The sequence below is a fragment of the Pteropus vampyrus genome, unplaced genomic scaffold, assembly GCF_000151845.1.
Source record: "Pteropus vampyrus isolate Shadow unplaced genomic scaffold, Pvam_2.0 Scaffold2, whole genome shotgun sequence".
Taxonomy (NCBI): Eukaryota; Metazoa; Chordata; class Mammalia; order Chiroptera; family Pteropodidae; genus Pteropus; species Pteropus vampyrus.
The window spans coordinates 4,998,827-5,014,285 of NW_011888783.1; the positions used below are offsets into that span (position 1 = coordinate 4,998,827).

At 31.1% G+C, this 15,459-nt stretch overlaps 1 protein-coding gene across 1 annotated transcript in view; it reads right to left on the bottom strand.

Moving 5' to 3' along the window:
• Positions 1 to 15,459, bottom strand: part of COL3A1 (collagen type III alpha 1 chain) — a 38,586-nt gene extending 23,127 nt beyond the window's left edge. Inside the window, exons 1-8 of the mRNA XM_011356311.2 lie at positions 15,284 to 15,459; positions 5,548 to 5,750; positions 5,234 to 5,284; positions 4,694 to 4,807; positions 3,348 to 3,428; positions 1,542 to 1,595; positions 1,021 to 1,074; positions 191 to 244 (exon numbers count right to left, since the gene is read on the bottom strand). Coding sequence (XP_011354613.1) covers positions 191 to 244; positions 1,021 to 1,074; positions 1,542 to 1,595; positions 3,348 to 3,428; positions 4,694 to 4,807; positions 5,234 to 5,284; positions 5,548 to 5,750; positions 15,284 to 15,368 — 696 coding nt within the window. The 5' untranslated portion in view covers positions 15,369 to 15,459. The remainder of the gene's footprint in view (positions 1 to 190; positions 245 to 1,020; positions 1,075 to 1,541; positions 1,596 to 3,347; positions 3,429 to 4,693; positions 4,808 to 5,233; positions 5,285 to 5,547; positions 5,751 to 15,283) is intronic.

Here is a 15,459-nt window from a genome sequence, read left to right on the forward strand (position 1 = left end):
AATAAATGGCATATGTAGTTATGAAAATACAATATAGATATTCAAAGAGTAATATAAGCTAAAATGTCATTAAAATATTAATGATTTTTGAGTAAAGTTGTCCTTCTGAAATTTCAGCATATGGTATATGCTGTTTAGAATATTCCAAATTGAATTTTGCAGTATCCCCATTCACTCCTTAAAAACGTACATCTTTTCCAGCAGGACCAGATGGACCCATAGCACCAGGAGGTCCTGGAGGGCCCTGAAAACAAGGAAATAAAAAACAAATAAATCTGTAGATTTTTCTGTTACAGATAATTTATTATATATTATGTGTATTCCTGGAAAGAACTCCTTTTGGAAAATACTCTCAAAATTTCTCATCATAAAAATGGTACATTGAGTTAATGTTATGTCTATATTATATTCAGTTTTTACTGCTTGTTAAACTTATTTTTAATGAAAATTAAAAATATCATGCATCTATGTTTTATACAACACATGTGTATTTATAAACTCAATTGCACTTCTACATTTTTGAGATATTGAATTTTTAAAAATATAGGTATTTTCAAATATTTTAAAATATTAAAATAATTTCTCCTTGCTTACTTATACAGCACGCTTTCTTGGAGAATTCTACTAGATTATGTTTATTTATAGTAACAAGTTTTTAAAATTATATATCAGAAGAATAATTATGAAGGTGAACTGAGTGGCTATAGAAAAATTAAAAATTAAATATATGTTTAAGAGAGAGAGGATTTATATTCATACTAGGAATTGGACCATTGTGATGGCTAATTAGCCAGAAAATTTCTAGATTAAATAGTAAGTGTCCTAAGATATTTAAACCATTCATAGTCCAAAAGATCTTTGAAACTAGTTCATCTATTATAAAAATATATTTTCTTATTTTAAAATGTGAGCATAATTTAATCTATACTTTGTAAAGATATTTAATTATGTTTTATAAAATGAAGATGGTTTCTATATAGAATTGTCAATATATTAAATATAGATATAATTGTTACTTACTGAAGGACCAGCTTGCCCAGGTTCACCAGGGGGACCTTGGTATCCTGGAGAACCCTGGTGGGTAAAATAATATGTAAATATTTTAAAAGTAACTTAATCTTTATATGATTTATTTACATTTGGAAGATAGTATGAAATCAAGATTTTTAAATGTAGTCAGCAAATTTCATTCCAGTTTATAAAGATTAAAATCAAGCTCTTCAGATCCAAATAAAGTTAACTTATTCCATTTCATCCACTTAATTCCATTAAAATTGAATTGTTTTAAAATTGAAGTCATACACATGCAAATTAAACATGTGGTTTAATTTTATCAAAGTTTTCATTTCTAATAGTTGCTTGTGGAAAGGAATTAAATGTGAAACCCCAACATCTTTGAAGGAATGATAGTTTCTTGGTCGTTACTCATCTACTTAATTAGGATTATGTATGCTGAAAGAGCTAAATTATAGCAATATCTGTTTTGACTTGATTTATATAATATGAATGAAGAAAAAAGCACCACTAATGGTTATACTTACAGGGGAGCCAGGATGACCAGATGCACCAGGAGGACCAGGAGGGCCTGGGGGACCCTGGAATGTAAATTTGAAGGATAAACACAAAATAAATGTATCTGAAATATACTTTATTCAGGCATCAAAGAGATGCCTCTGTTTAATGATTCTGACATCTTTAAAAATGTGAACAACCTACCTTATTATATAACTATTACATTCAAGAGTATGATTACATTCAAGAGTATAATTAATTGTATTAGATCTACAATGAAGATATTACAAAAATGTCACTCTAAATGAAATTCCTACAAAATCAATAAAAATTATTGGTAAGTACTATAAAATGTTGGCCTGAAAAAAGAGATTCAAAATCTGGAAAAATCCATGCAAAATACTATGAAAATCCCTTCAATATTAGGATACTAGTACTGGTGAAGAGCACTTTTTTGCCTCTTATAGAAAAGTACTTATCTGCATACTATACCTCCCAGTTTCTAAAATTAATGGTGTAAATCAACTCCAAAATTCTTAACTACACCACTGAGTTATGCTGACAAAAAGATTTAGATATGCATATGAGAATTATCAATGTATGGGATAACAATGAATTACAATTATAACCAACAGATTTATCATTTTTCAGAACTACAGATTAAACTAGGAAATTTTCAGTTTTGAAAACTGCTATTTCTAAAGATTATTAATAAATTTATAAAACATTAGTTTTTAATTAAATTTTCTCTTATAACTTTTTTTTGGAATGTTAATCAGTAGTGGCTTTTTAATTTTTTTTTTTTAGTAAAAAACTTTATATCTGATTGAGGAATGGGATTTATAATGTGAGTGAGTTGAGTAAGACCAGATATTTACTTCGTTAATATAATTCTTCTGCTTTGAAAGATACAAAAAAATCTTTAGAGATTTTTAAAATCCTCCTTTTACAATTTACCTTATACCAATTTTAAGGATTTTTTTTTAACTCCTCATTTGGATCTATTAGTTAAAAGCTTGTCTGCTCTAGTTTTAGAAGTCACAAATATGGGATCCAATGATCTAGGCAGCAATCCTCCATAGTCCCCAAGAATCTAGAGTCATGTTTTGTTTACTCTTACATACATTTCACTGGCAGTGAAGTGATAAACTTCCCTACTGTTGCTTCTCCTGAAAGGCTTTCTACAAGGGTCATTTACACAGAACACCATGCATCATGTATACATGCCTAGGTTTCAGTGCTTTTTGCTATTTGCTTTTATAAAAACTCTAGATCATTTACATTGAGAGAAAGTCTTTGGGCACAATGTGAATAACTATCATTTGCAATAGGTAAACTTAAAGACTTGATGAATTCTGGAAATAATTGTATTTTTATTTCAGAATTTGAGGCAAGATAGATTGTGATATTGGACTTCATCACTCAAAATGTGGTCTAGAAAGTAACATTTAATTAATGAAAAGATGTTAGAAGAATATTCTGAACAACTTAAGTGAGAAAGAGAAAAGTGGAAATAAAAAATAACATTTGGTTAAAATTAGGGAACATATGAGTGTGAGATCTAAGCATAAAGGCAGGTGGGCCTCCGGTATAGATTTTTGTATAAAGAAGAAATGAGTGGCAAAACAGGCATGAAGAGAGGCGGTGAGGAAAAAATGAGTTAAGAGAGAAGGATCATGATAATCCTACTATATTCTTTCCCAGCCTTGATAGAGAATAAACTATTTTGTACAACTCTGTGATAATACAGTATTACTAGTAGAAAAATCATCTGAGATTTAACAAACTGGAAGGCTAAATAATGCTCTAAAATGCTGAGGAACATTTATACATACAGCTGGCCCGGGATAGCCTGCGATTCCTCCTCCTGCTACTCCAGACTTGACATCATATGACTCAAACTGGGGAGAATAGTTCTGTAGCAAAGAGACCAGATAAATATGATCATTTTGATATATAAATCATAGTTCATTTCAAAAACATTTAGAAGTGCATGCAACTATTAATTGATATAAAATTTCCGAATGCCAGAATATGTGGTATGTATTTAATTATCTTGCTTAACCTCTCTCTCTGTAGCTCTAGATATCCTACAGAAATACTTGCTTCTGCAATACACAAATTGTTCAACTAACTGTATGCAATGTTAATCTCAAATAATTTGTTCTTTTAGGCTCTTACCCAAAATATTATTTCTAAGTGATATCTACAGCATTAGAACCATAGGATCATAGACTGTTTGAGGCTGAAAGAGCCTTGAGAAAATATAACCTGACCTTCTCATTCTGAGCCAAAAAAAAAAAAAAAAAAGTCAAATTATTTTCCTAACAGTTAATAATGCAAGTAAAAGTTGTATCCTCTAGCTTCTGGTTAGTATACTGAAGAGGTTCACCAAAAAATAAATATTCCTATGAAAAATAAGCATAAGAATAATAGAAAGACTCATGTGTTTATTGGACTTCTTTGAAGATTATTCTGTTTTGAATGGTAGGCCTAGCAATGGGTTCTGTTTGGTACCAGGATAAGAATAAGTTAGACAATAGCCTTCACTTCCTTTTGAATTAATATTTGAAAAGTCATTTTTAAAAAAACTCCTAGTGATTTGTATATTTGTTTTCTAATTTCCTCTAACTCCAACATAGCAGAAATTTTGTTTTATTTGTTTGGTTAATTGTTTTACATGCAAGGTTAGTTGGTGCCATGCTCTTTAGGAGGAGCTGTGCTCTGAAGGCTTGGCAAGTGTAGTTGCACAGGCTTGAATAATGTTGACTTGAAGGCTATAAAAGTGTTCACAGCTCTTTAACTACTTTTTGTTCAAACTTTCAGAGGTTTTACTATTGGGATTATAAACAGAATAAGTACAGTTGCAGTAATTCTTATATTCTCTGGGTTAATTCTTTTGGGAGTTGATTGTGCATTTCTCAGCATTCCTACTGAGAATTTGGAAAATTTTGCAAAGATATAGTAGCAATAGCATTAGCATTATGAGGAAAAGTAAATATTTATAAAGCACTTAGAATAGTGCCCAGCACTCTTAGCACTAAATAAGAATTTGTTAAATATATAAAATCAAAGAATATACATAAGGAACTCACAAAAGGTAGATGTAATATAGGATAAAGAAAAGAAAATGAAGTAGATAGTTTTAAAGGGGGGAATTTTTTGTCATGGAATTTATTACCTGACTACCAGTGGGGCACGATTCACAGATTCCAGGGGGGCCAGGAGAACCAGGGGAACCTGGTTGTCCTGGAATACCAGGATCACCATTTCTCCCAGGAATACCAGGAGGGCCCTAAAAAAAAAATCATAGATAAAAATGAATAAAACAGTGAAAAGTCTTAGTGACTCAGAATCTTTATCAATTGTAGCTTCTCTGCTTTATAATATGAGAAATCAATACAAGTGAGATATTTTCTTGGGAATATACACATTTTTAACCAAATCATGTGAATAATTACAGTGTCATTTATTCCTTTATTGACCTATATTTTATTTTTCAAATTGATAATGGAAATGAAGACCTTATATAAAGTGTGGGAAACTTGAATCTTTACATGTACAATTACAGATTCTCAGTTTAAGTTATTTTGTGTCATTATTTAAATATATGCTACTCAAGGAAATCTATGAATGATGAAATTCAAACATGGAAAAACTATTAGACAAAAAAACAAATTACTCAAAGAACTAATTTTATTCCACTAATTTCATTACTTACTGGATCTCCTTTGGGGCCTTGAGGTCCGTGGCCATTAGGAGGGCGAGTAGGCTAAGAAATGGAAAATAAAAACAGATTGAACAAGATATAGAAACAATTTCCCAAGAAATGTGTCCCAATTTGCATAATTATTTCTTATCCCAAATCACGACGAATCCATGGTTTTAAACTGGAATGTTTACCCGTTACATGTAACACCAACAAGATTGTTTGACAGACATTACTGTCATTTCTTTTCAAGCTCCTATAATATAGGAACTATTTATGTGTTTAAACATAAATCTTGAAGATGTACAGATTTTCTTTAAACTCACAGCTGTTGGAGGCTGTGGGCAAACTGCGCAACATTCTCCAAATGGGATCTCTGGATTGGGACAGTCTAATTCTTGTTCGTCACATATTATGTCATCGCAGAGAACAGATCCTGAGTCACAGACGCATATTTGGCATGGTTCTGGCTTCCAGACATCTCTATCCGCATAGGACTGACCGAGATAGGAGCATCCTCCATCAACAACTGGAAAATAAGTAAGGTCGTGTGATATTTCCTTATGTTTTGCTGAAATGTGTTTTTCGTTATGCTGTCACGACTATTTCCAATAGCAAAGTGAAGATTCTTTGAAACAAATAATTTCTTCCTTTCATTAAACTAATTCGTGAGTGTGTTCTTATCAGCATGCTTGTACAAGAAAAAAATCTATAAATTAAAGCTTCAAGAGTATCATATTTTCCCTGTATAATTTATTAAGTAATAAGAAATTACTTAAAATATCAAATCTATTTATTAACATCACATTGGCACACCATAGTAAATTTTCCTTAAGGCCAGTAAGTATTTTATTTCATTTATGGTAAGAATTAAACACCAGTAGAAATCATGCAAACGTTTAAACATTTATTTATTAACTGTGCAGTTGAAAAACAGCTTTTCTACCCAATTGCTATTCTTTGTTTTAACAGTAGATGGGAGCATTAAACTATAAAGATGATTTTGTCATTACTTCTGAAGACTTCTGGATTTTATTAACCTAGTTGAGAAATTCGGGAGAAAACTCAGATACTCTTGGCAGCATAACACTCTTCCAGATTCCTGGGAAAACTTTAACAAAGCTTATTGTATATATTGAATATCATTGTTAGCTGTGTTTGGTATTAGCAGGTCAACATGCTATGACATAATATACTGAATATGGATATAAAGAAGTTTCCAAATTACAAAAAAAAAAATTAAATATTCGCAAGAAATAAGTAAAAGTAATAGGGAAAAATATGAATCACAATCAAGTGTATTTGTGGCTTTTTAAAAATGGTCAAAAATTTGCTTCAACCAAAATTTTGGACTGTTTCCTAATTATATGTAAGGTACTGAAATTTCAGCAGCTATTATGAATGAATCATTTTAGGGGTTGCCAAAATATAATCTGGTCTCAGTTCTTAAAGCATTAGCTATGGATTATGGTTAAATACAACTTTGGTTCTTGAGGATTTCTATGATAGCTTGCCAGTAATTGAGTAAACAAATAAGTTTCTAAATAGCTGCAAACATTTTTGCAAACAACAAATGATATACTGTTCAGTATTTGTATTTTTGCAAAAAGCAAAATTTTATTTTCTCAGAGCCCAAATCTTTAAAATGTCTGCTGAAAGAGGCCTCCTTGGAGGAGGTAGGTAGTTAACAACTTTTTGCTGCCTTGTGCCAAGAAGCCTTTGAGTGGGTCCCATGATTTTTACATCTGGATACTACAAACGGCCATTAAGAGCACCTCTTTAAGTTCCCATTTCTATATCCTTTCCATATCTGACGTAATAATGATTTAGGTTCATGCTAAATACTTTGGGTTTACAGATTCAGCTGGTTTAGTAAAAGTTCAAAGAAAAGGAGAATTTCAAAGCCTATAGACTACAGAGTGCTAAAATTGCCTCTACTCCTTGTTTCCATTTATGTGCGCAGTTACAACTTTCATGATCTTGTGCAAAACCCTTAACTGAATCAAAGAAGTTTAAAAGTTTATTCTTTATGTTCCAATTATCCAATGTGGTCTATAGCTAATAAAAGAAAGCATGATCGTTTTATTGCAATTTTAAGTAAGTGGGAAAGAATCTATTTATTTTAAAAAGTTATTCTAGTTTCTCTTCCATGTTTGAAACAGATACATGAGAACATTGGGAAAAAATATTGTCTAAGCTTTTAAGGAAACATTCCTTTATACTTAGTGAACATAAAAGCTGAATGCCAAATGCTTACCTAATGCAAATGAAGTAGGCCTATTTAAATGGTATTATGAAAAATATGCTTCAGAGAAGCACAATCTTTATCATTTTATGAACAATAACAATATGAGGGTCTAAGCATAAAAAACATTATTCTGTAAACATAACTGACATCTTAATTTAAGAAACAAGTTCAGTGTTTTTTACCAAAGTTCTGAAAGTTTTAATGAGATGAAAGACTGTTCAATAAAATTGCATGAAATACTTTCTTTGATCTTGGCATTGGCTTCTTTTTCTTAAAAAGAATCATTTAAAAACTTTCTCTAAATTAATTTTATATGAAATGTCCCAACAGATTAGTTTTAGCTTAGTATTTCCCCATTAATAATGTGAATTTCAGGCTTCCCAGCCCCCTTAAAAATACCACTAGTGTACAGAATGTTGACTATAGGCAGTAATACTGTATTGTATGCTTTAAAATTTGCCAACAGACTAGATCTTATGTGTTTTCACCACACACAAAAAATGGCAACTGTGTGTTGGCTGCATTAATAAACTTGATTGTGGTAATCATTTCACAATGTATATCAAATCACATTATACACTTTAAATATATACAATTTTATTTGTCGATGATACTTCGGTAAAACTGAGGAAAAATACTACTTGTTTATAGTAATGATTCAGCTCTGTCTCTGGATCAGGAATATCCTTCCATGTTTAACACAGGATCTGTGTTAGAAGAACTTGCTTATTAAATACTAATGGCATATTAAAGGCAAATGAGGATAACAGTCAAAGCTATGGTCAAGCATCTCACATTTTAAATATGTTCTTAATGTGCCTTAAAATTTTCATATTTTAATACATATTTTTCCCTATGTATTTATCTTCCTACGTTTATGTCTCATTGAAGGTATCATCACATCACTAAAAATAAGTATTTTCCATTTGCTCTGCAAATTATTAAATAAATGAGCACAATATTGACTTATTAAAATTGTAATCAAATTTGTTAGAATTGTATTAAACCCAATGTTACATAAATGAAAATTGTTTATTAAGCATCCTGTTTCCAAATTTTATTAGAAACCATGTGCATTATGCTTTTTAAGACACAAAGTTCTCAATATAAAAGTTTAATTATTTTAGAGAACTTTTTTTTTAAAGTGAACAAGTAATAGATTTTCCAATTACTTCCTCTTTTTTTTATTGCTTAAACTAAGACTCCCTGTTCCAATTTGTAATTAATTTTAAGCTTCATCTCTCATGTCACTTGATGTTTCTCTTCCTTATTACAAAGCACAGTCCTAAAATAAATTTATCTGTGGTCACACAATCAATGCATTAGACTAAATCATCTGCTTACCGTGTTCTAAATTACAAAATAAAATGAAGTTAGTATATGATATAATCTACTCAGCTTTTTTTTGTATCCCAGCTCTCTGTTTTGGAACTTTGGAGAAAAATAAAACCAAGTAACATAATCTGATATTTTCAGATATATTTAAAGCTTTTGTTTATATTTTTAGTGTTCAAATGTTAGTTTATGCTAATTTTATTGTTGTGACCAAAAAAATAAGCAAATTATGTTTGCCTTAATTCCATTTTTTGGAGTAAAAATAATATGCCCTAAAAAGTATCTAAATTATTAATTTAGCTTGAGAGACAAGTTTAATATTTTTCTCTTCTTATTGATAGATGTGATATGTAAGTCATCATAACATTATTTTCCTGTTACTTTAGAAAGTTGAATATTTTGTAAGTGTATATTTTATAAGTTGAATATTTTGTAAGTGTAAGTTTATATAGTTTCTACCTAAAATATGTTTGACTTTTAAATGACACTAATGTTTGGAGAACATACATTTTTATTAAACATGTTTCTGCTGCTTTTATATTTATTGGAATATGTTAAAATATGGTAGTTAACAAAAAAGACTTTGAAGAAAGTATCTGTAGACCTTTATAGGTGGATAATTTCAATTTTAAAATGTTGTTTTGCATGGACAAGGTAGATTCTGCTTATTCTTGTTCTACCTAACCCCCCCCAAACCTTTATGAATCATCATTTCTAGATATTTTCTTATTTTATTCTTTATAGAAAAATGATTTTTATGTCTCCAATTAGAAATTTCCTTTAAGTTGATTAATATTTTGTCCTGCAAAAGATAAAATAGAGAATTAGAATTAAAAGTATCACACATCTAACAATCAGCAATTGCATTATAATATAATCTTAGTGACAATTATAGGAATAGTAAAGAAAATATATTCTACTTGTTTTATTATAGTTGGCAAACATCTTTAAATTTTATCTTACCTTCCTTATCACTAAGTCACTAAGTAGTTTAATTTCTTCCTTACAGTAATTTTATATTCCAGTGTTAGTAAAACTAATATTAGACAGAGCTTATACTGTATCCCTTATGTTGTAGGCACTGTTCTGAGTGCTTTGCATATCTATTTTATTTAATTTTCCCAAAGGCCCTAAGACATAAGTACTATTGTAATCCTCAATTTACAGATGGGGAATCTGAGACACAGAGACATTAAGTATTTTTCCCAAGGTTATATGGTAAGGAGTAAAGCTAAGATTTGTACCTAGAAAAGCTGTCTCTAAGTTTGACACTCTTAACAACCACATTCTAGTCCCTTTCTGCAGTTTCAAGGTCAGGGTAGGATTAAAGGAGCCAACTTCACAGCTCTATCCCATAACGGTTTCTAAACCCTGAAAGCTTAAAATCAGTCTAAAAAGGTAAATTTTTAAAAAAGAGTTACCAGTTTTCTATAGAACATCTTTTCTATTTGGTCTCAAACCAAGAAGTTAACATCCGGAGTTGAATTCTGTTGTTTATTTTCTGTGACCTTATGAAACAGAGTTTTATCTCTACGGCCACCCTAATGACATCCAGACCACCAACAGGATTAAACTGTGACTGGAAAACCTAGCATACCTTTACTATATAGAGAGAAGTAAGATTCCAACAGCAACAGCAACAAGGACAAACAGATAACGCTTCTGTATCCAATGCAAAAAAAAATTGTTAGGATGTCTAAGACATTGATTTTCGGAAAATATAGCCACTAAACAGTTCATATTAGTGAATTTCTAACTTCATTAGAAGCTTCTAAGTTTGGACATTATGAACACTGAGGCTCCAAAAAGTATTTTTTCTGATGTTAATTAACTTGAAAAACATGGTCCCTGTTTGCCATCTTCCACACCAAATGCTATATATAGAAAACAAAGTTGCAGAAAGATAAATGCCATTTACTGAAGCAGTAATTTCTCAATGTGAATTTTCAAAGCAAATTTAATTTTTAATAGTTTCTGAATCCTTTATCTTTGATTTTTGCATCTTTTGAGCATTAAAATTTTTGCCCTCTTCTTTGAACTTTTCATTTTGTTCATTAAGCTTACAGTTCTTGACCTCAGTTATGGAAAATACAGGGATTTGTTAATCTGAAAGGAATCCACTTTCTGCTGTGTTTTCATTAGGCACAGATAGAAATTCTAGTGGTTAACATAACTTCCCAAACTGCATTTAACAAATGATTTGTGAATATCTATCTCATTTTTTCCGTTGTCATCTTGACATGAAACAAGCAGTTTCCCCTTTGAAAACTGTATTTTTTCTACCATATGACTCCCCACTAACCACACACACTCTTTTTTTTTTTTTTGAGTGCAGAAAACAATGGAACTAAGCCTTTTTCCCAGGGAAAATGTTTTACAAGAAACAGTCCACTGAGATGTTTCCAGAAAGTTATTGTAGACCTGGAAACTTTACAAATGTTCTTCATGTCCAGCAAAGGCAATAACATTTTTCGTGTTTAAACTTTAACTCTTAAGCAATCCACTTTAATCACTTCAAGACAGTGATATCATTTGATGTTACAAAATAAAGAACTGGGCTACAAAATCTTTGGAACTCTGTACCAAGGAAAAGTCATCCACAATGAAACCCATGGGGTTTCGGTAGATGGCACTCTTCTCCGAATGACAACTCTGTACATGTGGAATAGGGTCTTTTCTGAGAAGCTATCTTTTAGTCTCAATTTACTTCTGAAAAACTTATAGCCAGTGGTTCTTGTTTTTTAAATAAGACTTGTAGATAAGACATCAATCTAGGAAGCTTAATTAGTTAAAGGGCACATAATCACACTTTCTTCTCTCCCAGAATTGTTCCAAAGGCTTTGCTGCCTCTTATAATACTGAGATGTTTAATTCCAAAATTTAATCACAATATCTATTTACCCACAGGCCTTTAGATCATCAGATACAGAATACTCTGGAGGTGATAAGGAAATGCAAGGTATCATAAATGAAAAACATGAAATTTTGTTTTAATACTATATTTACTTAGAATTTATATTATTACAGAACTGAAGAAAATTTCTGGTTAAATCATAAGTGATCCTCTTGTTTAAAAAATAGATTTAGCAATTCAAAATTGAGTGCTTAATAGAAAGCAACATCTACTTTTTTTCACCTTTAGAAATTCATTAACTTGTACATTTTCTAGGACTATACACACACACACACACACACACACACACACACACACACATATATTTTAGTATCTCCTTTCAATGACAAACTTTACAAAAATAAGAAAATTCATATACTCTGAACTTAATGTATATTTTTTTCTCTAATTACCCAGGATTTAACAGAATTTTGGTTCTAACATTTTCTAGTTGGCAATTCCAACTAAAGCACTGAATGCATGTTAGATGTCTTGACACTAAAATATGTGAGCAATTATGCATTCTCTCCTCTTAAAACTACAATTGTTTCTTGTGATTTTATGTTAGATTTTTTCCATTAGTTAAGTATGTTTAATTTTAGGGGCAATACAAAACAGAAAACTTGAATGCTACTTGGTCTGTTACAAATTCTCTTGTTAAGCATAATAGAAAATAGAATCTTGTAACTTGTAGTAAAGAACTGATTCTTTGCGTCCATTTACAGTTTTGTAATTCTAAAACAATGAAAGGCCCACAGTTCATTGTTACAGTGGAATTATCAGAATGGCAAAATATAAGCTCAAACACTTTTAATTAAAATAAAGTTTATCTCCTTGTCCTAATTAAGCAATATTATTTAGTAATATATATCTATCCATTTATCTATCTACCTGATAAGCAGTGCTAAAATACTTATGTTAAATAAGGACTACATTAGAAACCTGAAAAACATTTGAAAAAGTCATTATATGTTATATATGGAGTAGTTATGTGTGAAATTTTGAAAATGACCATAACTTCAAGCTCATTTCTAAATAGTCTTTAAATATTGTTACCATTGTGTGTGAATATGTGTATTTGACAATATTTTATCAGAAATGTAGTGTTTAGTATTTAAAATTCATACATGTAATATTTTTAAATCTCATTATAAAATACAGAATCCAGCTGTGTAACCTTTATGTTGGCATTGGTTATGTAACTGCCTGACAGCCACTAGGCGGTAAGTCTTTGTGCTTAAAATTTGGCATGTTTATAAACTACAGGAAATATAAAACAGACCACATTTCTCCATTGGTGGAATAAAAAACATGAATTAAATAGAACTTTCACAAATTTGTAAGATCAAAATTCTCTGTGAGGACATGTTTTATGTTCCAGAAAATTCGTGTGAGCAGACTAGAAGTTAGTGTTCATTAGGGCTGTGCTGTTTCTCTCTGGGATTCTCAGGGCATATGTAAGAAACCTATACCCCAGAGCTAAATCTAACGGTTCTCAATGTGCTGTATATTCAGCCTCAGCCACTTCCCGGAACCTCTCCAAAGCTAATCCACCAGCAGAATTTTCTTGTAAAACCTATAAGGAACATAAGATGCCCTATCTTAAAATATTTAAATATTTTTTTCATGGTAAACAAAAACAATAAGTTGAAAAAAATTCCTTTCAATTTCTTTTGAACTTAAAAGCACACAAATATATCAGCAAAATTCCATAGCTATTTATTATTTTCTGCAGCTAAAGAGAAAAAGGAAAATAAAAAGAATTTATGTGGTATCAAATATTTTTTCTCTCTAAAATTGGATTTAGAAGAAAAATAACCATAGTGCTTATAAAAAATTATATCCACCAGGCAATTACAAATATTTTGTCAGTTTTTGAACTGAACACCAAAGGTTTGTAGTGTTTTCAACAATTGAGAACTGTGATTCCCCCACCGCCCCCCCCACTCCGAAATCAGAATCTAAGAGCCTGAAAAAATGCAAAAATCTTTAATGAGGTGGGGGTGTGGTAACAGTCATTTGGTATTCTAGCCAAGAATTGGGAGTTGTAGCATCTTCTGGGAGGGACAGAATGGAGGGGAAAAGTGAAGAGAAATGAAAGAGGATGAAAGATTGACGATCTTAGGGAAATTAAAGGGGAGAAGGCAGAAGGAAAGAAGAAAAGAGATGGAAGGATAGGAAGGACACATGATGATGTGGGAGGGATGCTAGAGGAAGGGAAGAGGGAAGAGAAGGGATGGGCTGCCTTAGGAAGGGGGTGGGGCGATGAGTGAAGGAATGAAAAGGGGGAAGATGTACAAAGGAGCCAAAAGAGGTGGAGAGATAAGGAGGGGAAAGAGAGGGAGAAAAGGAATAAGAGGGAGAGGAAATGAGAGGAACAAGGAATATGTGTGTTTCCTTTCTTTTGTGGCCATGGGCTGAATATAATTGAAATGTCATTGGGTGTTTCCCACTTACTTACATATATATGACCTGTGAGAACATCAAAGATATTTGGTACTAAAAGCAAAGAAAACCACTTTCAGACACCATGTTTGCAAAAACCATAGGTTTAAATTTAAACATTTTTGATTTTCTGCATATAGAAATTGATGTGTAATGATTTTTTCTAATTTAACATTTAAATATTTCTATGAAAGTTTGTATTCCAATTCATCCAGTATATTCGTGACTAAGAGAAACATATGAATTAAAAGAAATATTTTTACATAATCAAATAATAAGAAAATTGTGGTTTTGGGGGAATTACAACACAAGAACCATTGCTTGCACTTATTAGAAAATACAACAGATTAACCTTTTTGAAGTCAAACAATATCAGTGTCTTTACCTTGTCTGTAGAAAGTTAAACTTTCCTGTTGATATTTTTAAAAAATATTCTCTTCATTAATTCAAATGTAGTTAAAATATAGAACGTGTGTAAAACGCTAGATCTTTAACAACAAACTATTAGAAAATATATATTAATCAACCATGTAAGTGCTTGAAACAGAATAGAGACAGGAACCATGAAATATTTTGAGCAGTTTGAACCTATTTAAAGGGTTGAAAATATAATCTTGTTGCCATTTTACATTAGAAATCTATTCAGTAATTCTAATAACGTATAGTATATCCTTTAGAGTATTCTTAATGCATGCTATTTTTTAAATGCATTATTTTATTGGGAAAACAATTCTCGGTAGTCTATCCTTACAAAGAATCCAGCATACAAAGGAAAGCATGATGGTATTACAAGAGACCAATAACTTCCAGACTGCCCAGGGAAGCATTCCAAGATGTTAACAATCCAGGAGGGGAACTTTTTAAAGCCATTTTAAAGGTTTCTAGTGCCGTTAACATGAAAGTGAGTTAGTACAAGAACATTTTTATCTTAAACAACCGGAAAACTTTTAAATATAAAAATGACAATATTCTTTCTAAGCAAATGCAAAAAAAGTATTATCATGGTCAGTTCTATGCTTCAAAATTGGGAGCTTAGAGAGGAAATTAACTTTTAGGAGACTAATTTCCCTGTTATACCTATTTGCAAGGAGAAATTAAGACAAAAACCTCATAAAGTTTCTTGAAATCAGTACCTACTCACCTTCCGGAAGCTGTTGTGCCAAAATAACAGTGGGATGAAGCAGAGCAAGAAGTAACCAGATCCCCTTTTGCACAAAGCTCATCATGTCTAAATATCAGACATGAGACTCTTTGTGCGAAAAGGAGAAAAGAAAAGCAGTTCAAAGTAGCACCATCAGTTGTTCCCTGCCCTTCAGC